At 38.4% G+C, this 26,174-nt stretch overlaps 1 protein-coding gene across 2 annotated transcripts in view; it reads left to right on the forward strand.

The window, feature by feature from the left end:
- The window catches only part of ANPEP (alanyl aminopeptidase, membrane), a 104,367-nt gene that overhangs the window by 55,211 nt on the left and 22,982 nt on the right, over positions 1 to 26,174 (forward strand). Inside the window, exons 7-17 of one of the 2 annotated variants that reach the window (XM_085845830.1) lie at positions 6,492 to 6,635; positions 8,869 to 8,934; positions 9,052 to 9,117; positions 9,330 to 9,499; positions 13,568 to 13,647; positions 14,214 to 14,341; positions 18,287 to 18,342; positions 18,970 to 19,117; positions 21,796 to 21,875; positions 22,138 to 22,251; positions 22,395 to 22,562. In XM_085845830.1, the coding sequence (XP_085701956.1) occupies positions 6,492 to 6,635; positions 8,869 to 8,934; positions 9,052 to 9,117; positions 9,330 to 9,499; positions 13,568 to 13,647; positions 14,214 to 14,341; positions 18,287 to 18,342; positions 18,970 to 19,117; positions 21,796 to 21,875; positions 22,138 to 22,251; positions 22,395 to 22,562 (1,220 nt within the window). The remainder of the gene's footprint in view (positions 1 to 6,491; positions 6,636 to 8,868; positions 8,935 to 9,051; positions 9,118 to 9,329; positions 9,500 to 13,567; positions 13,648 to 14,213; positions 14,342 to 18,286; positions 18,343 to 18,969; positions 19,118 to 21,795; positions 21,876 to 22,137; positions 22,252 to 22,394; positions 22,563 to 26,174) is intronic. The other variant, XM_085845831.1, reaches the window with a different exon arrangement.

The raw sequence follows: 26,174 nt of genomic DNA on the forward strand, positions 1-26,174 counted from the left end.
AAAGAAAACATTGTGATATCTGTTCAAAGGATGTTTTGAAGAGAAGTTATAATAGACATCTTCAATCACAAAAACACAAGAAAAATGAGTTTAAAGTAAAGGGAGACTATTATATTGAAAACTCTGATGGGGCATTTAAAGGGCATATAAAAATAAGGATTTTTCAATTTGGAGAACCCGGTCCATCATCAATAGCTGAATCAATTGAAATAGTGAAACCTGATGTTGAAAATGTTATTAAAAAGACATTAAAAGAAATGAAAACTTTAAAGTTTTATATGGGAGTGAAAGTGAATATGAAAAGACAAGATGAAGAACAAACTCCTTATATGAGAACAGATCTTTATTTTATAACATCATTTCAAGATTTTTTGAATAGTGGGGTTTATGAAGAACTATCAAAACAAGAGGAGGATGTTGATAATACAGTGGTAGGAAGTGGATTCAATATTTAAAAAATCATCTTTTTAGATATACACATTCTAAAATCAAACCCTCTTAAAGCTTCTTCTTATATTGAATTACCAAAAGAAATAAAACTAAAGAAGGCAGTTAATATTAAGAACAATGATAATAAATGTTTTCTCTGGTCTGTTCTTGCTCACTTTCATCCACCAAAATGTAATTCAGAAAGAGTAAAACAATATATGAAATATGAGAATACCTTGGACATTAAAGATTTTAAATTCCCAATGCCACTAACAGATATTCCTAAATTTGAGAAAAAGAATAATCTTTCTATTAATGTATATGGATTAACGGATACAAACAAAGTTCAAATATTAAAAATTTCAAACAACTATAAAAATGAAGAAACACACATTGATCTTTTATATTTTAGTGTTGGAAATAATTCACATTACACATACATCAATAATTTATCAAGATTAATCTCTTCTCAGGTATTCAGAACAGCAAACAAAATATATCCTTGTAAGCGATGTCTTAATTCATTTCATACAAAAGAACGATTAGAACAACATTCAAAATATTGTTGTAATCATAAATCAGCTGTAATTACAATGCCTAAACCTGGTGAAAAGATTTCTTTTGAAGATTATAATAAATCTATCATGCACCCATTTGTGATATACGCTGATTTTGAGTGTATCCTTCAAAAGATAAATACTGCTTCTCCTAATCCAAAAGAATCATATACAAATAAATATCAAAAACATATTCCTTGTGGTTTCTGTTATTATATCAAATCATCTGTTGGAAAAAAGTATAACAAACTTGAACATTATAGTGGAAAAAAAGCTTCACAAGAGTTTGTAAAACGATTAGAAAAGGATTGTATAAGACTCACTAAATTAATGAAAGAAACAAATGAACCGATGAAATTAACCAAAGAAGAAAAATTAGAATTTAGAAAGAACAATATCTGTCATATTTGTGAGGGGGAAATTAAGGAGTCAAAAGTTAGGGATCATTGTTATCTTACTGGTAAATATAGAGGTCCCGCTCATTCCTGTTGTAATCTTAATTATAAATTACCTTCTTTTATTCCAGTCTTTCTTCACAACAGTGCCAACTATGATACACATCTATTTATAAATGAACTTTCAAAAACACCAGGGAATATTTCTGCCATAATAAACACAAGTCAAAAGTATATTTCATTTACAAAAATGATATTCACAAAACCTTTAACTCGTATTAGGTTTGTAGATTCTTACAAGTTTATGGGAACACCACTAGCCTACCTCACATCAAATCTAAGCTCCACGGACTCTTTTCCAAATCTTAATTCATTCTTTCCAAAAGAGGAAATTCTCACTAAAGAGGAAATTCAGATTAAAGAGAGAATTCAAAGTAAAGAGGAAATTCGAATTAATGAAGAAATTCTAACTGAAGATGAAATTCTAATTATAAAGAAAATTCGAACAATGAATGAAATTCTGATTAAAGAAGGAATTCTCACGAGAGAGGAAATTCAAACAAGGAATGAAATTCAAAGTAAAGAGAAAATTCTTACAAGTAAGGGAATTTATCCTTATGATTATATGGATTCATTTCTGAGATTTAAAGAAACACAACTTCCTTCAAAAGAAAGTTTCTATAATAACCTTTATGAAGAAGAGATAAGTGATAAGGAATATAAACACGCACAAGAAATATGGAAAATATTTAAGATAAAGAACTTTGGAGAATATCATGATTTATATCTAAAAACAGATGTTTTATTGTTAGCTGATGTGTTTGAAGCTTTTAGATCACTCTGTCATAATAAAAATTGTTATGGATTAGATCCTGCCCACTATTTCACAGCTCCTGGTTTAGCTTGGAGTGCAATGTTGAAAATGACAAAACAAGATATAGATTTAATCAGTGATGTTGATATGCTTTTGATGATTGAGAAGTCCAAGAGAGGTGGAATATCACAAGTATGTTCAAAAAGATATGCTGAAGCAAATAATAAATATCTTCCAAATTATGATAGTGAAAAAGATAGTAATTATTTGATGTATTTTGATGCTAATAATTTGTATGGATGGGCAATGTCTCAATCTCTGCCTTATGGTAAATTAGAGTGGGTGGAAGAAAAGGATTATGAAAAGGCTTTGATGAATATTGTTATTTCTTCTCAAGAGGAATTGAATGACGAAGAAGAAGGTTATTATTTTGAAGTTGATTTGAGGTACCCGAGTGATCTTCATAATAAGCATAAAGACCTTCCTTTTGCATGTGAGAAAGAAACCCCAAAGAAAGAATGGTTCAGTGATTATCATAAAAGTTTTAATATTAAAGGCAAATCAACAGAAAAGTTATTAACAACATTCTATGATAAAGAGGGATATGTTTTTCATCAGAGAAGCTTAAAACAGTTTTTGAGAGAAGGATTGAGAGTAGCTAAAATTCATAGAGTTTTAAAATTTAAACAAAGTCCTTGGGTGAAAAAGTATATTCAATTCAATACAGATATGAGAGCAAATACAAAAGTAAAATTTGAAGGGGACTTTTATAAATTAATGAATAATGCTGTATTTGGAAAGACTATGGAAAATGTTAGAAACAGGCAAAACATTAGATTCGCAACATCTTGGAAAGAAGCTTCGAGATTGATAAATAAACCAAGTTTTGAGAGAGAAGAGGTTTTTTCAGAGAACTTTTCTGTAATTCATATGAAAAAGGAAAGTATTGTAATGGATAAACCAATTTATATTGGAACAGCAGTTCTTGATTTATCAAAGATATTGATGTATGATTATTTGTTTCATGACTTAAAGAAAGAGTATGGTGAAAATGTTTCATTGTTGTATATGGACACTGATAGTTTTATCCAAGATATAAAAACTGATGATGTTTATAAAGATATGAAGAAAAATATTGGTATATGTATATTGGAAAATATTTATATGATACAAGTAATTTCAGCAAGAAGAGTGAGTTATTTTCCAAAAAGAATGAAAAGGTTATTGGTAAGTTTAAGGATGAGTTGGGTGGAAAAGTAATGAGTGAGTTTATTGGATTGAGAGCAAAGGCATATGCTTATAAGTATGGTGATCAGATTGATAAGAAGTTAAAGGGAATAAAGAAATATGTAATAAAGAAATCAATAACTTTTAGAAATTATTATAATTGTTTGATGAATAAGAAAGAAGAATATAGGAAAATGAATACAATAAGAAGTTATAAACATAACATATATAGTGAAGAAGTAAATAAAAAGGCATTAGGAGCCTTTGATGATAAGAGATTTATTTTCGATAATGGAATAGATTGTGTTCCATATGGATATTGTATGATAGAGTGTATAAAATAGATTGTGTTTTAACGATGGCAAGATGGGTTAGGGTTTTTTAAGGGCTACCGCCGCGTTTTTTCGCAATATATAAATGGTCAAACCAAGTATTAATCAAACTAAAGAGTGGAGAATTTCTTAGTCTTGGGATATAAATGGAAAACATAATGAATGTGAAAAATATCAAATAAGTCTTATTGAAAAAATAACAAAAACAAAGGTAAATAAAACAAATAAGCGAATCAATTTAAAAAGTAGTAAGTTAGAGGATGTAAAAAAAAAAATGAATATCCTTGAATGGACTGAAAACTTTAATGCTTATCAATTGAACAATGAAAAAACAATTTACTATAATCTCAAAATGATATGTGGCTCAGGAGGTGGTCAAACAAGAGCATTAAGAGAAGTTTATCATTTCGTAATGGCACAAAAGGGGTATCTTAAAAAATATAAAGATTCAAATGTTTTGTTTTTCAATATTTTAGATGGGGATTATTGTGCAAAGAAAATTAAACTATTGAAGGAATTTGAGAATGAACAAATCTTTATAGATTCAATGAGTGAGCTAAACAATATGCATTGGTTATTTGATAAAGAGTGTCCCGAGGCTTAGACGTTTCAGATATTTCTTTAGAATCACCTTTAACAAATCACGTTACCACTTTACTACTTGAACAAATCTTTATCTTATTGCATGGGCTATTTGAAATAAAAGTGTCCCCAGGTTAAAAGGGGAGACGAATAAATATACCTTGGGATAAAAAGGGGGTTTATTTTTTACGGAAAAAAAAATGAATCGCTGAAAATCCCCCATTCATTTACATGGGGAAAAGTGAGCCAGAATCAGTATATTCACCCTACTCATGATATAATAAATGATTCCCATCATATTGTCTAAAAATGACTGTGTAGATTGTGCGTGTGTGTAAGTGAAACAGGTACATTTGCACAGAAAATCAGGTGTGGATGAAAGAGGAAAGTTAAAGGTGGAAGAAAGAAACAAATGCTCATTATATGGTATTTTATAGGAAAAAAGTTGGAAGAAGGAGATATCAAACTGGATTATATGAATGAAGAAGCATTGGTACATAGAGAATGAGATGAAGACAACGGTCTTTGAAACAGATTTGGTGATTGAATACAGTCAATGTAAATGAAAAGCCAATCAGGATGGAGATGAGGCAGCAATAGAACAGGAGGTTATGGAATGAGATATGTTTTAGTTATGTGAACATTTGACATATTTATTCTGTTTCTTTGTGTTAAGAATAAAAGTAAACAATTTACTGTCTTGGGAGAGTTGTACTGGTGAAGAGAGCGAAGAAGGCTGATGCAATTACCCCTTGGGTAGAGATCAAAGTGCTATATTTATTGATGCATTAGCACATTTACCCCCTTATAGGGTGATTGGCTCACCACCCCCTACAGGCTACACACACACACACACACACACACACACACACACACACACACACACACACACACACACACACACACACACACACACACACACACACACACACTACATTTTTACTGTGAGTAAAATAAACTTGTACATGCAATTCTGACAACTCAAAAAAGCCTCAGCCTCCCCCTTCCAAATCTGTCCCATATTTGCTCTCCTACTCTCCCCCTCCCCCACCCAACCCCCACTCCTCATCATTCCCCTCCCAACTATAAGGCATCATTACCCTCCCTACACTCTAGCCTCCAATCCCAACACCCCCCTGCCCCCACCAAAAGTCCTCAACCTCCCCCTTTCAAAGTTCTCCCATCGTCACTCTTCTCTCACCCTCCTCCCGCTTATAAAAGCAAACTTCAAAACCTTCTACTTCAAAACCACAAAATATTTAACGCTTTCTGCTCCCCTATCATGCTGTCACCAACTTCAGAGAAACCTGTCAGTCACTTGTTCAATGTGCAATTTTTAGAGAAAATCGTTGGAAATTATAGTAAACCTGCTTAACCTCCGCAGTAAAAGCACTGCTTGAGAGAAAGGGTTCTAAAGAGTTGTAAAGGGTAAATTCTAAAGTTATATGGCATTCTCGAGGGTAAATTCAAAATGGTTCTCACGGGTTCCTAAGTTGGCAGCCAGAGTCAAGAAATTGTGGGCAGAGTCTGGTGAACTGTCAAACCAATGAGTGAAACTCGCATCCACGCATGCACACATGGCTCCTTTTATTTATACATTTGACAAGAATGGAATATTCAATAAAGAGTTTTATCAACTTAAAAAAGTAAAAGGAAAATCAATCGGTGTTTGCAGGGACGAGCTCCCAGATTGCATGTCATTTTGATCTTAACATGATTGCTGACATTTCATTTTTATGTACCGATTCAAAAGTGAATCTCTTCCCAGAGCAACAAGTTTTCTGTACGTCTTCAACTTCATGTGATCGATCATGTCAAATTTAATCTCTTCCTTTGAGGTTACTTCATAACCTACTTTTTCTCAGATCTTTCTCTGATGTAAAATGCTCTAGTTCCAGCACAAGGAAGGTGTGAAATGTGTATGTGTTCATTTCTGCCCTGAGATGTGCTTAATAAATTTATGACGTTCAAATTCTTCAGACTTTGTTCAAACTAGTGATAAGGTAGAATGTATAATATATGTTTATAGTTTGGAACCAAATTGATGATGACATGATGATGGCCATTGTTCAAGGTTCACAATCCTCTCCCATTTCTCTCCTCTTTTTTTTTGATTCCCTTCTCTTCTTTTTGTGTTATTACATCGTTTATCTAGACCCAAGGATTCGTCTTAGATGATTTTCAACGAGCTTTGCTGTCTGATTCCTATTCTTCGTCGCGGGCTCTGTCAGCCCCTGAATATAGCATCGTCAAGCCGGCTGACTTGAGCTCGGTGTTTGATGACATCTCGTACAGTAAGGTCAGCACTGATGAGAACAAATTATTCTTCCACGAGCTTAGCATATGCAAAGTTAAAGGTTCAATGTGTTTTTGAAAGAGAATGTGTTTTTATATGTATAGTATAAGATTGGGACGGTTGGGATTACACATATTAAAAGCAGAAAGGTGTTTCCATCGAAAAAGTAAACTCAATCTACTCTGCTCATTTCAGCAATAAGCAAGAGCAGACTCGGTCTCAGGTGACATTTCACCCACTTCACAGCAGGCCTGGAGTTTGCAAAAAGGCACATGAAAGACTGAGAGCATGAGGCAAAATATTCTGTGGTCTGATGAGATGAAGATTGAACTCTGGTCGGAATGCAAAGTGCCACATCTGGTAGAAACGGAGCACAGCTCATCACCCATCCAACACCATCCCTACCGTGAAGCATGACGGTGGCCACATTGTGCTATGGGGATGCTTTTTTCAGTGGCAGGGACCGGGAGAATTGTAAGGACAGATGTAACAATGAAAGGAGCCAAATACAGGCAAATCCTTGAAAAGAACCTGCTTCAGAGTGCAAAAGACCTTGGGCTGTGGCTTATGTTCCAACAGGATGATGACCCCAAGCATACAGCCAACGCAACACTGGAATGGCTTCAGAACAAGACCATGAACATCCTTGAGTAGCCCAGCCAAAGGTCAGACTTGAATCCCACTTAGAATCTGTGGAATGACTTGAAGATTGCTGTTCACTGATTCCCCCCATCCAACTTGACAGAGCTGAAGATGAGAGGAGATAAAGCAACGAATACAACTCGAGTGAAGTCGAAGGCACGCCATTGCAAATCCTCATGCTTCTCTCGTCGAGCAAAGTTGAAAGATTGCAAAAAGTTCCACCAGGAATGACCCAATAGCAAATTTTGAGTTGAAAAATAAAATCTTCTCTTTTGACCACTGTGCACCAGGGATCAAATCCAAAAAATCGTTCCATATTTAACGTGTCGCCCAATGTTAATTGCTTATACGAAGTTTAGTTTAAAATTGTCTTGACTGTGCTCCAAGGGATACCCAAAGGCTTTGAAATATTTTTATACCCATCCCCTGATCTGTGCCTTTCCACAACTTTATCCCAGAGGTCTCTGAAAGCTCCATTGTGTTCATGGTTGAGTCTTTGCTGTGAAAGACATTACCCAGCAGAAGACACCTACAGGAACAGCTGATTTTATTCTTAAGTAATCGGAATCTCTACAATTTAACACATGTGGAGGTCAATTAACTTGATGTGTAATTTTGAAGCTGATTGGTTACACCTGAGCTAATTTACAATTGCTATTATAAGGGGGGTGGACACTTATCCAACCAAGATATTCCAGTTGTGTATTTTTAATTAATTTTCTGAAATTTGTAGAATTTTTTTTTTTCATTTGGAAGTTGTGCGTTACAATGTGTAAATAAAGGTGGAAAAATTATATCAGTTAATGCAATTTAATTCCAGGCTACAAGGGCACAAAGGTGGAAATTTTGATAGTGGGTGTGGACTTTCGAAAGGCACTATACATACAAACAAAAGTTTTGCGATAGCACACCTGGACTTTAAAATCAACCCTCACAACCTGTTACAATGCAAAACCACAGTGTGAACTGCCGCTATTGAAATGAAGTTGTCATCAAGGTGCTCTATTACACATTTTCAGGTTTGAAACATCATGCAGTATACAAAATAATTTGGGACAGTGCTATAATTTTGCTGTCTTTACATGTTCCACGCAATACAGCAACTTTCTTTTCCTGGAATTGATGACAGAAATCTGAAAGTATTATCATCATACACTCTCTGCCCTCTTGACGGAGCTTTTTTTCTTTATGAAGACCTTTGTACTCTATGCATCCATGCTAATTTGACCCATTGTACGAATGTTGTGTATGTCTTCTTTTGTAAGCAGCACATGGCTTTGAGTGATAACATTGGTTGAGGGGGCACAGCTGTGCTGCTGATGCAATTCCCTCTATGAATTCGGGTAGGAATTTGGAATTTGTTCAAGGTGCCGGCGATAGTTATTCTACCCTTCACAAAGTCCACCGTGGGATCTTTACCATTGACCAAATAAATAATGCTGGCAGATTGGATGCCCAGCTTAACATTAAAAGGTGCTTTATGTGTATTTGTACACACATGACTGTACCTATGTTGCTATATATGTGTCTGCAAGTATGGACAAGTATGTCCAAGTGCACACTGTAGACATTTACAAGTGTGTTGTTTTCACAGGGTGGGTCCATCCTCCGAATGATGCATGACATTTTTGGCACAGTCGTTTTCATCGACGGCTTGAATGTAAGTGGTTTCGGAGATCAAGGCTTTCAATCTTTCAATCTAAAGTCACATAATACATATACTGTACAAACAGAAGCATTTTGTATCGTAGTAATGACTGCACTTTGTCCATCACAGACGTACCTGAAAGCGCGTCAGTTCAACGACTCGAAGGTCATTTACTTACTGGATCATTTGCAGCAGGTACAGATGTGGACACAATCTTGTCTAAACTAAACTTGCTGTATATGGGGAGAGGGAAGGAGATATTTGGGTGACGTTATTACATCTGTCGATCAGTCATTTATTTTGATATAACAGCACTTTGTGAAACCAACGGTATAAGGAATGTTCTTAAGTTTGTGCGATCACTTTTTGTGACCGATTGCTCATAAATGTGTGTTGTGTTTACCCAGTCAGTGGATGATCATAATGTCAGCCTTCCAGCTCTGGTGTATGATATATTTTCAACTTGGACCAACCAGATGGGATATCCTTGTGTATCGATAAACAAAAGTGGAAACGTTTTACAGAACCATTTCCTTATGAATCCCACAAGCAATGTAACGAGGATTTCCCCACCCAAGTGAGTTTTTTTTGTTTTGTTTGTTTGTTTTAAGTTATTGCACGGTTTTGCTCGGGATGTTTTGTTAGCCAGCCTCAAGCTTTGCTTTCATATTGTACTGCCTGACCTATGGTGCTGCTAATGCACAAATGGGAAGAATGAACAGACAAGGATTTTCTCATTTATTTTGCTCATTGTATCCTAAGTGAATACAGGCATTCTGACAAGAAGCCGCAGACGAAGCGCACTCATCTCAGAGCTATCTGGTCTTTGTTTGATTCTCAACTCGACAAAATGTCAATAATGCTGTCGGACGATAATGCTTTTCATGCATTGCATTTTAAAAGTGTGCCATCAGTGGGGTAGGACAGAAAGCTGGGGATTTGTTTGCCAACATTGATATTCTTTTTCTTCCTTAACAATTGCAATTATTACCAGGTTCTTGTGGGGTTGACAGGGGGAAGCTTGGCACAAGTTTTCCACGAAGCTTTTTTTTTTTTTTTTTTTTTCCTGCTGGCCAGGCCTGACATTCGACTAAGATTAGGGTAGAAATTTGGAATTTGGCCAGGGTGTCGGCGATAGCTCACCTCCTCTTCCTTCGGCATAAGGTCATCAGGCCTGGCTGGCAGGTTCATCAAAAACAGGTCAAACTAGAGGGGGAGCACTCGTGAGAGTGCAAAACCTCCGCCGCCAATACTGCTGGGTCACTCAAGTGAACCTTATATCTTATTCATTAAATATGATGTCAACAGTGCTGACAGTTATAGTTCTTTTCTCCAACATTTTTTTTTGGGGAGGGGGGTTGGAAATCACTTAAAACGTGTAGAAATGCAAAATTAAAGAAATCGAAATTTTGTTGAAAAAAAGTTGCAAATTTTTTTTTCTCTAACAATTTTTTTTGGGGGGGGGTTGGAAATCACTTAAAACATGTAGAAATGCAAAAAAAAAAAATTTTTTTCTCTAAATTTTTTTTTGGGGGAGGGGGGGTTGGAAATCACTTAAAACATGTAGAAATGCCAAAAATTTTTTTTCTTTTTTGGGGGGGGGGGTAACAATTTATTTGGGGGGTTGGAAATCACTGAAAACATGTAGAAATGCAAAAAGAAAATTTTTTTTCTCCAACAATTTTTTTTGGGGCGGAGGGGGGGTTGGAAATCACTTAAAACATGCAGAAATGCAAAAAAAAAAATTCTCTTTTTTTTGGGGGGGGGGGACCAAGTCCAAAATTTAATGGCATGATCCTTGGACCATACCTAACCCCCCCCCCCACCAAGTTTCGTCGAAATCCGTCGAGGAGTTTTTCCGTAATACTGTTCACAAACAAACAAACAAACAGAAAGGGGTGAGAACAGTAACCTCCATCCATCTTCGAAGATGGCGGAGGTTAACAAAAATAATCTGAGACGACTCCATACTAAAAATTGAAAATGAAGTTTGATGATTATGATGATCCTAAATTGGTACTGTCACAAAAACATGTTTGTCATCCTCATAACTCGACAAATACCTGCCACCATGTGGACGTTAAACTGGGCGTCCCATCTGCCAGCATTAGTTGGTGGATGTTTAAGATCCCATGGTGTCTTTCACGAAGAATAATTGAGCTATCCCTGGCACTCTCAACAAATTACAAATTCCTGCTCTAACCTACAGTGGGTACTGCGGAAGCAGCACAACCACACACTCATCAATGAAGCAACCAGCAACCACAAGCTGAATACAAAATTAATGAATGATCTTCCACCATGATCTGAATACTCACTGTTTCTGTAATGATGATGATGATGATGTTACCTCTGCCATCGAAGGTGGATGGAGGTTTTGTTGTTGTTGTTGTTGTTGTTGTTGTGATAAATCACTGCATCTTGCCTCAGAACTCACAGGCAGAGTTTACAATCCCATGTGCTGCATTAATTTTTACATTTGGTGAAATGTGCTTTTCACGAATGCAACTTGAGTGAAGTCGAAGGCACGCCATTGCAAATCCTCATGCTTCTCTCGTCGAGCAAAGTTGAAAGATTGCAAAAAGTTCCACCAGGAATGACCCAATAGCAAATTTTGAGTTGAAAAATAAAATCTTCTCTTTTGACCACTGTGAACCAGGGATCAAATCCCCAAAATCGTTGCATATTTAACATGTCGCCCAATGTTAATTGCATATACGAAGTTTCGTTTAAAAATGTGCCCGTAATTGCATTTTTTTGGTATTTTACCTTTTGACCCTGCCCTTGGGGGCGGGGTCTAAAAAGATGCTGCTCTCGCACCTTCTTGCCATGTGGTGATCTTAATTATCAAGGTTTGGTGAATTTCTATTCAACCGTTTAGGAGGAGATAGTGTGACGGACGGACGGACAGACAGATGGACCAACAGAGCCCGTTACAATACCTCTCCCCCAGAAAAAAAGAAAAAGTTGGGTTAATTGTGTAAGTGCATTTAAATATTCTTCTTTTTGTCGTTCGTCTGCCTCCTTCAGTCCCGAATATTATTGCAGACCAATCTATGGTTTAATCCTCAGCTGTCTTTTTCAATGCCGAGCGTCAAGCAAAGAAACATGATGCAAAATCTTTTTTTAATCCATTAGGTATGACTCTGCTAGGGTCCGGTTAAAACTGCAGACCTCCCAGACTCGCAGCGGACGCTCTAACCATTGCTCTACCGAGTCTAGTGTTTCCTTCTATCCACAAGTGGTAAATTCATCCATTTTGATTCACAGTTGAAAATTTTCACTCGGATATATATATATATATACACATATATATATATATATATATATATATATATATATATATATATATATATATATATATATATATATATATATATACACATATATATATATATATATATATATATATATATATATATATATATATATATATATATTTTGTATATGTAGTTGAGGCAAATGGAAGAGCTAGTACACTGAACGGATCAGGATGCCACATGACAAAGGAGAGAGAGAGAGAGAGAGAGAGAGAGAGAGAGAGAGAGAGAGAGAGAGAGAGAGAGAGAGAGAGAGAGAGAGAGAGAGAGAGAGAGAGAGAGAGAGAAGAAGAAGGAGGAGGAGGAGGAGGAGGAGGAGGAGGAGGAGAAGAAGAAGAGAAAAAAAAAAAAACAACAGCAAAGTTGAACGCCAAGATAGAGGGAGACTTCGACAAACAATCGGTGTGGGAAGGAATTGGGGGGCAGGAGAGGATGCATTGGGTGGACAAGTTGGATACAGAAGGAAACTCCAAGGAGAGAAAACTGGACATTTGGAAGTAGTGTGGATTGGGGTGCAGTGTGTTGGGGAAGGTGGGGGGGGGGTGAACCAGGGTATAAAAGATCATGGTTTTGGAGTGGGGATGATCTGAGATGGTGGAGAACAGCTGTCTCGAAGACCTGGATCGAAGAATGAGATTAAAGAGGATGAGAAAGTTGGTACCATAGGTGGTGGAAAAAGAGGAACAAATGAGTGGAGGTGAGCAGTGATCCAAGATTTAGGTAGTTTCACAAGAAGGGTGTTGATGGTAGACCATGTGAGCCCTGTAGAAACCTTGGGGGGGGGGGGAGAGAAAACACTGAATGAGCAGAGGGTGCAAGACCAGAAAGGAGGCAGTCGAAGACAGAGATCATCAACATGTCTGCGGTGGAAAAGTGATAGATCCATATATACAGCTTCATTGTGGGATATTCCAACAATCTTAAAGGTCCTGGCTTCCATGGCGTCAAGCTGAGCAAGTATATGGCAGTAGAGCTAGGCCAAAGGCGAGAGCAGTACTCCATCAAGCTATGGATGAAAGCCTTTTCGGCGGACAGGAGTTTATGTGTGCCAAGGAAGGACTTTGTCCGATTGAGGATGCCCAGTTGGTGACTGGCTTTTCATATGATCATCACATCCCTCCATTCTTCTGTTCTCCCCTCTCTTTCTAAGTTCTGTTTCTTGGAAAGTTCCTGGTGTTGATGCATTGTTCTGGATTTTGACTGATGTTTTAACACTTCATCGGCCCTGGGGTTTTAATACATTCACATGAAATTGTGGACTTGACATTTACTCTTTCCAGTAGCAAATGTTACATTAAAAAAATTAAAATAAAATGTTTTTACAGCTACATCTGGGGAATTCCCATTCGATGGATTAGCAGTTCCTATGATGATCCTCAAACGGAATGGCTGCTTGGGAAACAAGGTAAGAAGTGCTTCACGGGAGGGGTGGCAGAGGGGTCAGGAGGAGCTGTTTGTTGTTTGTTCCTGGAGATAACATCAGGAAGTAGAAGGCATGTATGTTTATGTTGTTGTTCAAACGTTGCTGACTGAATGTATCTGGGTAAATTGAAACTTGGAAGGAAAGACAGAAATTCTTATACCAGGAGAAGGAATTGGCATAAAGCTTTACAGATGTCACAATCTATAACATTAAATGCTTCAAAGATCATCCTTGGCACCCACAACTTTTACAACCTAATCGATCATGATGAAAATGCAAAGAAAAATTCCAGCCATGCTCATATGCACCAAATTACATCAGGTCTGCCCTTTACTGATGGGAACAAATCTACACATTTCCACCTCCCACTTGTCTCCGCACTTTTAGTCCATCTATCGAGTGCAGAATATTTGTACATGAAAATCTTTGTGTCTGCATCACTGTCGGTTATCAGACTCAAATGGTTAATCTTGGCAAACAGAGTTAGCAGCCTACAATGTGGTTTACTGAGTACAACCCATTAATACCAGGTGTTATCTATCCCTCAGGAAGTATACCGTTTCTGGAGAATGATACATGGGTCCTCCTCAATGCTAACGCAGTGGGGTTTTACAGAGTCCATTATGATGATGAGTTGTTTTCAAACCTCTTAAAACAGCTTCAAAATAACTATCAAGTAAGTACACATTTTCACTTGGACATTGTATGTGATGCATTTCTGTTTTGTTTTAAAAGTAAAAATTTAGCGAAGTTGATTTAATATATATATATATATATATATATATATATATATATATATATATATATATATATATATATATATATATATATATATATATATATATATATATATATATATATATACATATATATATATATTTTTTGAATTCACCTGATAGTACATGAAAAACGATGTGTAAAATTACAATTCATTGCTGTCAACTGTTTGTGTGCACAACAGTTTGTTCACGGAAGGGTGCAGAGGTCATTTTGTTTATCTTTTTAAAATTGTCCGAAAGTTTTCCGCCCAGTTAAGTAATCATTACGTGAAAATGTATGTGGCCATGACACCATATTTTGGCTGGATCATATGTGTGAGAATGGTGACGTCGTAACGGCAGCAGGTTTTGAGCTTATCTACCGAAGGCTGAATTATGAGAATTGGTCGATGTTGATGATGAAAATCAAATAATCGTTAAGGAGCCTGCACGTAATAAGGCCCAGCGGCGTATCCTCATATGAGGTCATAATGGACTTACAAGATAGATGTTGCTCAATGGATGTTGAAGCATTGAGCATTCACCATGGAAGGCAAGTCTGTGCATAGCTATAACAGAGAAAGTCATCAGTGGAGAGTATAAATGTTCCATATTTTTGTTTATAAGGAGCTGATGATGTGATGGTTCTGTGTTTATTGTTTCACTTGTGTTAAACGGGTTTGCAATGGCGTGCCTTCGACTTCACTAACAACTTGTTTCACTTCAATACTTTTCTGCTTTGTAAGCATTTTGTCATACTTGGAACTTTTGACCCACAGGAATGTTGTTTTTTTATTTATATGAATCATGTGACCCCTTGTCTAACTTGTAATCCCTTCATGGTGCTATCTTTAAACACCCCACGCACGTAGTGCAAAGCAGGGTTAAGCAATCGGTTCACTCTGTCTGTCTATCTGACAAAATCGATGATCGAGGAACTACTTGATTTCAATTGCATTTTATATTTTGAACACTGTGGAACATGAACCTGCAGTTTTACAGTACTTTGGTTCTCAATTTGGCAAGTTGTGTACTGTCTCGTTCCAGGCGTGTACACGCACCCGCAGTAAAGCAATTGCTTCAGTCTCTCGACTTGTCTGGCAGTCAAAAGGAAATTGAAAATAATTCCAAACAGGAAACTTACTGTTTTTAGGGACGTCATAAAGGACACAACCAACAGGCACGAATAACCAATTTAATGTGTTAAATCAGGTGGTGCAAAAGACGGTGCATCATCAGTGGTATACTTCTCCTTCAATTGTTTGATCTGCTTTTTTTTACTACAGCCTTTCACACTTTTTTATCTCTTCTTTAATTTCCTTATTTCCTCTTCCATGAACCTCAACTATGTATACATAAAAAAAAATTTCAATTGAATAATATATTTGACCACTGTAGAACATAAATTGCCTTGTTTGTTCTTCCAAAAACCTTCAGTTTAGCTGTTTATGCCATCTCAACCAATCAAATTAGCCGCACATTTTGAGGGAGGAGTAACAACGAGATACGGACAAAAATGGCGGTGCTTAAGGCCCGGTCACACCTTGACGTTTTAGCCAGCGATGGCAACGTATTAAAATGTATGTAAAACGCTGGCTGACGTTGAACTTTTGATGTTTTTTTTAAGATTCGGACGTATTCATAACGAGTTGGTCGTATGCATAACATATTAGTAATGGACACAGAACGTTTCGTTGTGTTATAGATAACTTATACCAACGAATGCTGAACCTGTTGTCGGCCTACACAACCGATGCCCAACGATAGTCTAACTTCGGCATAGCGCGTTGCACGCATCGCCGACGATGTCGTGACGTAGCCTATTAAAAGGCTGACGCACAACGATTCGAATCATAACTGCCGTAGAAATGGAAGTGACAACATCGCGGTCACACCTTGGCGATCTTGCCAGCGTATGCCGACCTAAGAAAAATGTGTCTAAAACGTTGGGGCACGTCAAATACGGTATGAGTAAGTTTGGTATACGTGAGTAGAACGCTAAAGTACGCTATCATATGTCATATTAAGTAGAGTACGTCAATAAATTTTAAACATGTTCAAAATTTTACGACGTACTTGCCGTATGACACACGTTCCGCATGCGATGGGGATAAGTTTTACACGCGATATGCGGACGCTTACACACGTCCACAAAGGCTACTTATAAGCTACTCATAAGTCGAAACACGTCGCGGTAATGTCTTTTTTACGCGAAACTTATTTCTAACTTATGTTTGACGTGCTTTGAACCAATTCTTTACGTAGTCCCAACACACATCGACGTATGTAGACGTATTCCAATGACGTCTTCCGGTCGACAAAAAAAAAAAAAATGAATGTGTTTCTAGGTTACAACTGCCATATAAAGACGTGTTCCCAGCGGTTTTGGGAATTGGTATATAAAAATGCTGCTCATAAAAGGGGAACCCAACAGTGTTTTCGAGTCCTTTTTGAGTCGATGTCCATGTCAGCAGTAACAGTATCAGTATCAGTATTAGTATTAGTATTAGTAGTAGTAGTCGTAGTAGTAGTAGTAGTAGTAGTAGTTTGTTCATGTTGGCAGTAGTAGGTGAGTGTGAGGGGGAGGGTGTGGGTTATGATGGATCCCCCTTGCGTCCGCGTGTCCACGGGTAGGTTCATAGGCTGCCACTCAACGATTTAAATGGCTGCATCTCCACTATTGAAAGTAGACGCTTGCGCTCAACAATTGGATTTTTTTTACACTCAACGACTTTTAAACGGTACCACTCTGCTATTTTCATTGTTTACAATGAACGATTTAAATTGCTGTCACTCGTCTTTGTTTTTTGACGCTGGGGTTTGGAAATTTGAAACGTTTCTTCTGAACATGTTAAAACGCTCAAACTCGACTATTTTAAATCGACGCTGCCGATGGACAATTGGAATCATAGCCAAGCTCGACATCAAAGTGTGAACATCCTCGTCATGCCGAAGAAAAGTTTGAAGAATGCTGCAAATAAGTGTCCTGGCCGTGGCCGTGGACGCTGACGCAAGGACGATCCATTATACCGACGTCTTTCAGCCTATGAGTAACTTAAAAGTAATGTCTGTCGACGTGTGGCAACGATCGCGTAACGTGCCAACAACACGTTAATCATAGGTTAGAAATAAGTTTCGGGTACGCTAAACATTACCTCGGCGTGTCTCAACTTATGATTAACTTACAAGTAGCATGTGTTGACGTCTGTCAATGATCGCAGACCGTGCATACAACTTGTGGCCAGCGTAGCGGAACGTGTGAGTTATACGCCGGCATACGTCGTTAAATTTCAAGCATGAAAAAATTTGAGGACAACCGAAAAGTACAACGTTTAAAGCCAACGTACAACGACGTATGGCAGTGTTTTTCAGCGTGCTCTCAATGTTATCAAAACTTACCCATAACGTATTCAACGTGTGCCAGCGTTTTAGAAAAAAAATTCAAAAATCGGCATACGTTGGCTAAAACGTCAAGGTGTGACCGGGCCTTTAGCGATGGGATGACAGAGCTAACTTCATCCAAAAGATCTGTTTGTTTAGTTTGGCATATTTTTCTCAAACAATGTTCCAAGATCGTCAGTTTCTCCCAGAAGAGTTAGTAGAAGTTTCAGCTCTGGACTGCTCCCTTTGATCCATCAGCTTCATACGGTTGCCATCGCACAGGTCTGTTATTTGAAGTTCACGAACAAAGCTAATATAGATTGTGCTCGGAAATGCAAAGCAAAAGTTGAAAAGACACTTTCCATGTGCTCCTCCTCAAGACCTCATGGGGCAAGGTGTCTATGAACTCTTTTATTAATTCTTAAGTAATGAGATTTTTTTTTGAAATAAAATGGCATTCTGACACTGCTTCCCGTCACCAGGTCATTCCATTGGAGAACAGAGCACAACTTATTGATGATACATTCAACTTGGCAAGGTAAGGGCTACAGTATATCACATTCCGCACAACACGCTTTTTTTTTCTTTTTTTAAACCTTGCTCCAGTCATCTTTTGCATCAGTGTGAATGTTTTTTTGTTGTTGTTGTTGAGGCATTTTGGTGCATACTGTATAATTTTGGTGCCCATGTTGCCTTAACGGCATTAAGAATCGACCAACATGGGTGGACTGGCATCGTATGCAATACACCCTCCATGAAGGTCATACAGGAGTCAGCGAGATTTTTACAAACAATTGGAAAGAGACATGGTAATTTTGCAGAAGCTTCAAAGAATTCCAATACTTAATTTATAATCGTGTTTCCCTCAGCTTTATTTTAAACCACAAAGTCTGGGAAACTCGTCCAATGTTGTCATTCCACTGGGTATCGCCATTCTCTTTTCAATTAATGCCCTTTTTATTTAGAATGTTCTGATCTCAACTCTCTGCACCAAAAAAAAAAATCCTTACAATCAGAGTAATGGAAATCGGTTGAGTTTAAAACATTTAAACCTTGGAGCTGAAGTGTGTCGAATTGCATGGCATGTGATGGATTTTCCATCCCATTGTGTGTAAACTTGTGTTCCTCTGTCATATGTAACATCTGGACCATCATTCTATTTCAGGGCCGGTTTGATGAAAATAGAGCATGCATTAAGTACTACCATCTATCTTGTTAACGAAACAAAGTATATTCCATGGCAAACTGCTCTCAACAATCTCGGCTATATCGACCTCATGTTCTCAATGTCGATGTCTTATGGAAACTTGCAGGTACGTGATATGATAGAATAATGTAAAATCCCTACAATACAATGCAATTTGGCCCTGAGATTATATTATAAGTGCTTATTAGTTAGCAACACTATCAAATCAGGTATACTTGCAGAAGAGGTGTTGTTTCTACTGCACTGTTTCTTTTGAAAAAAATAACACACACACACACACACACACACACACACACACACACACACACACACACACACACACACACACACACACACACACACACACACACACACACACACACACACACACACACACACACACACACACACACACACACACACTAGCAGAATTGATAGCCGAGAGTTATGTGCACTCACCTCTGATCTGTCTGTTTTGGGTCTGAATCTTCACCGAGGTACAACTTGTCACCCTGGTGTTTTGCAGACAGGGTGAGGCATCAGTGTGTGTGTGTGTGTGTGTATGTGTATGTGTGTGTGTGTGTGTGTGTGTGTGTGTGTGTGTGTGTGTGTGTGTGTGTGTGTGTGTGTGTGTGTGTGTGTGTGTGTGCGTGAAATCCCATGCTGTTTTTCATGAAAAGTTAACACCATGTACAGGTTTCAAATTCCTGTTTCAGCAGTCTTGTCCAGCCAGTCCGTGAAAGAATTAGGTGACCCCACAAGAAGGAGGGACTAATTTGGGCTGTTGAAGAAGAGATTTTTATATATATATATATATATATATATATACCACATTGATGGGGTCGCTAATGCTTCCTGTTGTGCCAAAGCAACGTGCTTCATGAATGGCCGAATCAAATGAAACCACGTTCGAGCAAAAACAGTTACTTCACCCCGGATGGAATCTTTATCCCGCCAGTCTTTCAAAATAGAGTCTTTCACCAAGATTTAGCAATCAGGTTGAACTTGTTTGTGAGAAGATGGAAATCAGTTGACGCATCTCTTAAGAAATATCATGTTTATTGAAAGACAGATGAGACGACACTAAATGGGGAATCCCAGGATGAGAGGTGGACTGAAACAGATGTATAAATATAAATTAATACACACCTGCTCAGTAAATCGAAAGACACTTAAGACAGAAATAAAACGAGAGCGCCATGAGCATACAAACACATTCACACATGTGGAGTGGCTGGTCGAGTAACGAACATGGCTTGATGATGAGAAACAGAGTGGCTGTGAGTGGGAGGATGTCTGGCTGGGAGGATCTAACTTGTCGTCCCTCTGGGATCAGCACTGAGATCATTATTTTTCATAATTTATATCAACAATTTGGATAGTGCGATTGAGAGTCAGCTTTATAAATTTCATGTGATACAAAGCCTGGAAGGAAGGGAGATAGCAGAGAGGGTGTGATCAGATTCATGAAAATCTCGATACTTTCATAGATTTGGCAAGATTGTCAAATGTAGCTTAACATCATGAACTGGAAGGTGCTGGGAATGGGTAAGAATAATGAATATAGGTATTTATATGATGCAAGGGGCAGTCTTGGAGTGTGCCCCACAGGAGAAGTTTCTAGGAGTAGTAATAGATATGGGTGGGAAGGCGGAGGGGGGTAAGCAGACAGTATAGTGCCAGGTAGGTATAGGTAAAGCTAACAGGGTTTTAGGTTGTATTGATTGGAAGATAAATTATATATCTAAAGAGTTAAGATGAGCACTGTACATTAATTTAGTAAGGCCTCATCTGGAATATTATGTTCAGTTTTAATCATCACATCTGAGGGAGCTGCCATAGAGAGTGTTCAGCATAGGACTACGAACTACATAGCTGTCTAGCTTTCCCTGGAATCAATGAGGAATGGCTAATAGAGACAGGACTTTATACATTCAAAAGGAGGCAATTACAAAGGGATCTGATAGAGATGTTTAAGATAATGAGGGGTGTATACAAGATAGGTGCAGTGGAGTTTTTCAGCATAATGGACAGTGTTAGGACCAGTAGCCATAGACTGAGGGTAAAAAAGATGAGAGTTTGGACAATAATCAGGCAGGGCCATTTCAGTCAGTGAGTAGTTGATTCATGGAATGATCTCCCTGGAAAGGTAGTGGCAGTAGAGTGGGTCGATAGGTTAAATTGGATTTGCACAGGTACCACGATGCAATGGAGATAGAGGTGTATGGAGACCTTGGCAGAACTTGTGGATCGCTTGTGTGTTGGTAGGTGATGGTTTCTGGGGTTGGTACAGTGCAGGTATGAGGAGCCAAGTGGCCTCCTCCTGTGCTAAAGTTGCTTTTGTGTATGTCCTCGTGTGTTGCACTCACCTCCTCTTTGAAAATAATACCATGCAATCTTTATTCTCCACCAATTAATGCCGAGAGATGGGCCGCCACGTTTAACATCTATCCGTGGGACGGCACACACATTGATGAATCACTCTGCCTGCAAAACAACAGGATGACGGTTTATAGTTGGGTCAAGATTCAAACCTACAGGCTGGACAGCTGAGAGGCGAGTGTGCTTACCCCTTGGCTATATCACCAACCCTCCACGATGATGAAGGCTAGTGAGCCAGAAGTGCATCCTTGGATTGATTAACTCCCCGAGGGGTGTCCTTGAATTGCTAAAACAACTTGTTCACTAACTGATCTGAGATCTAACTTACTGTACTTTGGATTTATGCTCTTTTACATATTTTAAAGATGATGATAACTGATTTGCATGATGTGAACATAGTGTCAATTATAATTGTCATTGCAGGCTTACATGCAAAAGCAAATAACGACGATTTATGACGATTATAAAAACTTCACAATCATTCCAGAACTCCATTTCGATAAGTAAGTTATCAACTCAAACTATTGTTTAATTTGAATTGTACTGCATTTTCATCACCCTCACAAACACATTCATTGATTTCTCATGAGATATGATTGGAATATTTTGAGAGTCTCATTAGATCTCATGAGATAACTTTATAATGGAATGGTTATCCTAAAGCTCTTGACATGCTGCTGACTCTCTAAGTTTAGTTTAACAGCTCATTGTGTGTTTGTGGTGATGTACTGGACCATAGTCCAACTGAGGACCTTTTGTATTTAGGTACATGCAGGTCAGTGCTTTGAGTACTGCCTGTAAATATGGCATTGCAGAGTGCAGAGAAATTGCACAGAAGTTGTTCAAATCGTGGATGGACGATAGTTCAAACAAAAGGCAGTTATGTGCACCTTGTACACACCACAATCAGAACGCAACCCTCATTGTAAACCCCACACTTTGAGCACCAACACCTATGAGCACCAAAGTGCCCCTTTGTTCTGTTTTGTTAATTGCGCCGTTTCCGTGTCCATTGAATGCAGGATCCACCCAAACTTGCGTTATACAGTCTACTGTTATGCCATTGCGGCTGGTGGAATAGAAGAGTGGGAATTTGCTCTGAATATGTACAAAAAGTCATCGTTTTCTATGGAGAAAGCTAAACTCCTTTCAGCTCTGGCCTGCAGCAAGGAGCCGTGGATCCTGAGCAGGTGTGCCTATAGCTCAATAAGTGTTGTTCCTTCAAGTGTGTTTTCAGTTGTGTTGGACGCCTACGAGAAAGAGCATCAGGTTTATTGAGCCTCTTCTCCTTTCCTTATTTTTCCCCCAAAGATTGCTGCAAGATTACATTTGGATTGAATTGTGAAATATTTGGCACAGTAATAAATAGAGAGGAGACTGATTTAAAAACTGTTATGGTTGGGTCATTCCCACTAAAAACAAATACCTTGTATACCAGAAACCTCAGGCTGGCAGGATGGCCTCGAGGTATGCACACTCGATTCTGAGCTGTCTAGCCTGGTTTCAAATCTCAGCCCAAATATAAACTTCCTGGGGTCTTGTGCAGGTGGGCAGGGTGAGTCATCGATGTGTGTGCCCCCCCCCCCTCAAATGCATGTTAAACTGGGCGTCCCATCTGCCACCTTTAGTGTTTGGAGGTTAAAGATCCCATGCTGTCCTTTGTGAAGAGTTGGTGAGCTATAACTGGCACCCTGAACAAATGACAAATTCCTGCCCTAACCTACAGAGGGCACTGCATCAGCAGCACTCTCAGCACTGATGCAACTAGCATACAAATGAAAATGAAATAAACCTCAACTCGCTTTTACTTTTGGTAAATATCTCATTCCTCTAAGGCAGGAGTTGCCAACACACTGATCGCAAGCAACTGGTATCTCACAGTAAAACATGGAGAAAAAGCTGCATTCACATGGTCAAAAAAATTGATGCATGGTCTTAAGACAGTAACACAATAATAAAGTTAATTTTGTTGTACGACTTACCAAAACAATCTTAAGTCCAAGTTTCCAGATGTGCATCAGGCCTGTTCAGGCAGAACTGACCGGACTAAACACAACAGCAACAACAACCGCTGACTGAAAGGGTGAGAAGCGTGGTTGCAGAATGAACTGTGTTTACATCATGAATACAGAGGAAGGTCCATCCATGAAAAGGCAAAAGACGTACTACTTCAATGAAGAGTGGGAGAATGATTTTTGTGTTTTCAAGTACAAACAGCAGGTGTGTCTGTTTAATCCATGGTATGAGAGTTGCAGTCAGAAAAAAGTGCAATGCTGAGAAGCACATCGTGACAGTGCACGAGCATTTTGAAAGAGATTTCCCTCGAGGAAGCAGTCTGTGGTCACAAAAGGTAAGTGAAATAAAAAGTGCATTGCAGAGACAGCAGTCTTTATTTACCAAACCACCCAAGAAAGCGAATGCAGCAACATCGAGGCATCTTCTTAAAGTTGCTCATGATTTGACCAAGAACAAGGCAACATTTACAGATGTTGTGATTGTGAAGGGTGCGATGAGTTTGATGGCCGAGTCCTTATTCCGAGACTTCCAAAACAACGCTGGAATCATGTCTGCCATTTCAGACATACAGTTACGAGCAAACCGTGGCAAGAACAGTATCTGCATTATCAGCCAATGTGACAGAGAGGGATTTAAGTGAAGCAGTTGGAGAGAAATTTAAGTGAATTGAAGTGTTGTTTTTTTTTTATTCAACATGATGAATCGGTTGACATGAGCGATACTGTAAAGCTGGCAGTGTTCGTTTGAATGGTGTTTGAAGACTCCACTGTTAAGGAGGAATTCTTGACATTGTTGCCACTAAAATCCACAACCAGAGGGGTTGATATCGACAACAAGGTCAGTAATTATTTTGCAGAAAGGAATGTGCCTTTGAAGAAGCTTGTCGCAATAAGATTGTCGGAGAAGATGGTGCACCAGCAATGCCGGTTTCATCGCAACATGTAAAACAGACCCTGATTTCCCTCCTTTCTTGAACTACCACTGTACATTTCATCAACAGGCACTTTGTGACAAAGTAATGGGGTTTCATCACGTTAGGTCTCTCATTGTTAGAATTATTTAGGAGATTTGTGCAAGGGCTAAACAGCACTGAAGTTTCAAGTCCTTTCTGGACGAACTGTCATTTGAGTATGGTTATCTATTGCTGCACTCTGAAATCCGGTGGCTTAGCAGAGGTAACATACTGTGTCGATTTCTTTCACTCTTACCAGAAATTAAAGTTTTCATGGAGTCAAGAAACGAAGATACCACTCAATTATCAAACATTGCATCATCGTTTAATTTGGAATTTCCAACAGTTAGGACAAAAATTGAATGCCCTAAACTGTGAATTTCAAGGGAAACAGGAGACAATTGCCGACATGATGAGTGCAGTGAAAGCTTTCAAGTCGAAACTTAACCTTCTGATGCAAAAAGTCCAGAAAAGGAAAATGCAACATTTTCCTTCTGTGCTCCAAATGCTCACAGAAAATTAGGTTGTTGTCAGAATCGTGGACATTGACAAGTACAGTGATACCCTAACCGGGCTTGGCCAAGAGTTTAACAACAGATTTAATGATTTTGAGCAGATGGAGCCCTGTGTGATGTTCACTTCAAACACCCTTCATGGAAGTTGATGTTCGTGACATTTTTAAACAAATTAATGTGCCGTTTAACCTTGATTATATCCCTTTGGAAATGGAGATTATCAGCCTTCAAAATGACATTCAGGTGAAATCAAGGCAATCTGCCACAAATTTCTGGAGTCTCCTGGATACCGATAAGTAGAGCAACATCCGCAAAGTATCAATGAAAGTAGCTTCCCTATTTGGCTCGACCTATCTTTGCAAATCTCCCTGTTATGACATGAATTGCATCAAATCTAAATTTCGAACCCATCTGACAGATGAGCATCTGAAGGACTCCATAATAGTTTCCCCTGTCACGAATTACACCAGATTATGCATTACTGGTGGACAGCATGCAGTGTCAAGTTTCACACTAAAGTAAAGGTAAAGATCAATTTTCCTTCGCTTTAAATATGTATTTTTGCAATTGAACTATAATAAAATTTGCACCCTTATCAATTCATATATTAACATTTTACGTTTTAGTAGTTCTTGAGTTGGCGCAGAGATTAAGCCTGGTGTTGGCGCAGTGGTAAGGGCAGTGGCTTGGGACCCAAGAGGTCCTGAGTTCAAGCCCCGTTGGGACACTGAATTAATATATGTATGTATATGTGTATATATATATATATATATATATATATATATGTGTATGTATTTATATAATGTATATATATATATATATATATATATATATATATATATATATATATATATATATATATATATATATATATATATATATAAATATATATATAAACCAAGTCGAAAACACCAGGGGGTTGACCCAGCCTGCCATCCTTCCGAGGTTTGGCGAAATGAGCACCAGTTGTACTGGGCCCGGTGTATGCCCCGGTTAGAATAGGTGTACCATATCCCTGTGTGTCGTAAGAGGCGACCAGGGTTGCGTCAGGAAGGGCATCCGGCGTAAAAACCTATGCCAAATCATTATGCGGACAACAAAACGAATTTCCATACCGGATCGGTCGAGGCCCGGGTTACCAACGACCGCCACCGGTACCGGTGGTCAGCAGGGTACCAGTGGAAATTGTGCTACTGCTGGGCGAAGGAGGAGAAGGAGACGGGGAAGGCGAGTCCGGAGGCAGTGGGAGAGGGGAAGGGTAGAAGTGTGGAGGTGAGAGTTGGAACTCTGAATGTTGGGACGATGACTGGCAAAGGGCG

This window comes from Eptatretus burgeri, chromosome 11 (genome assembly GCF_056783735.1).
Source record: "Eptatretus burgeri isolate ZD-2024b chromosome 11, Ebu_testis_v1, whole genome shotgun sequence".
Classification (NCBI taxonomy): domain Eukaryota; kingdom Metazoa; phylum Chordata; class Myxini; order Myxiniformes; family Myxinidae; genus Eptatretus; species Eptatretus burgeri.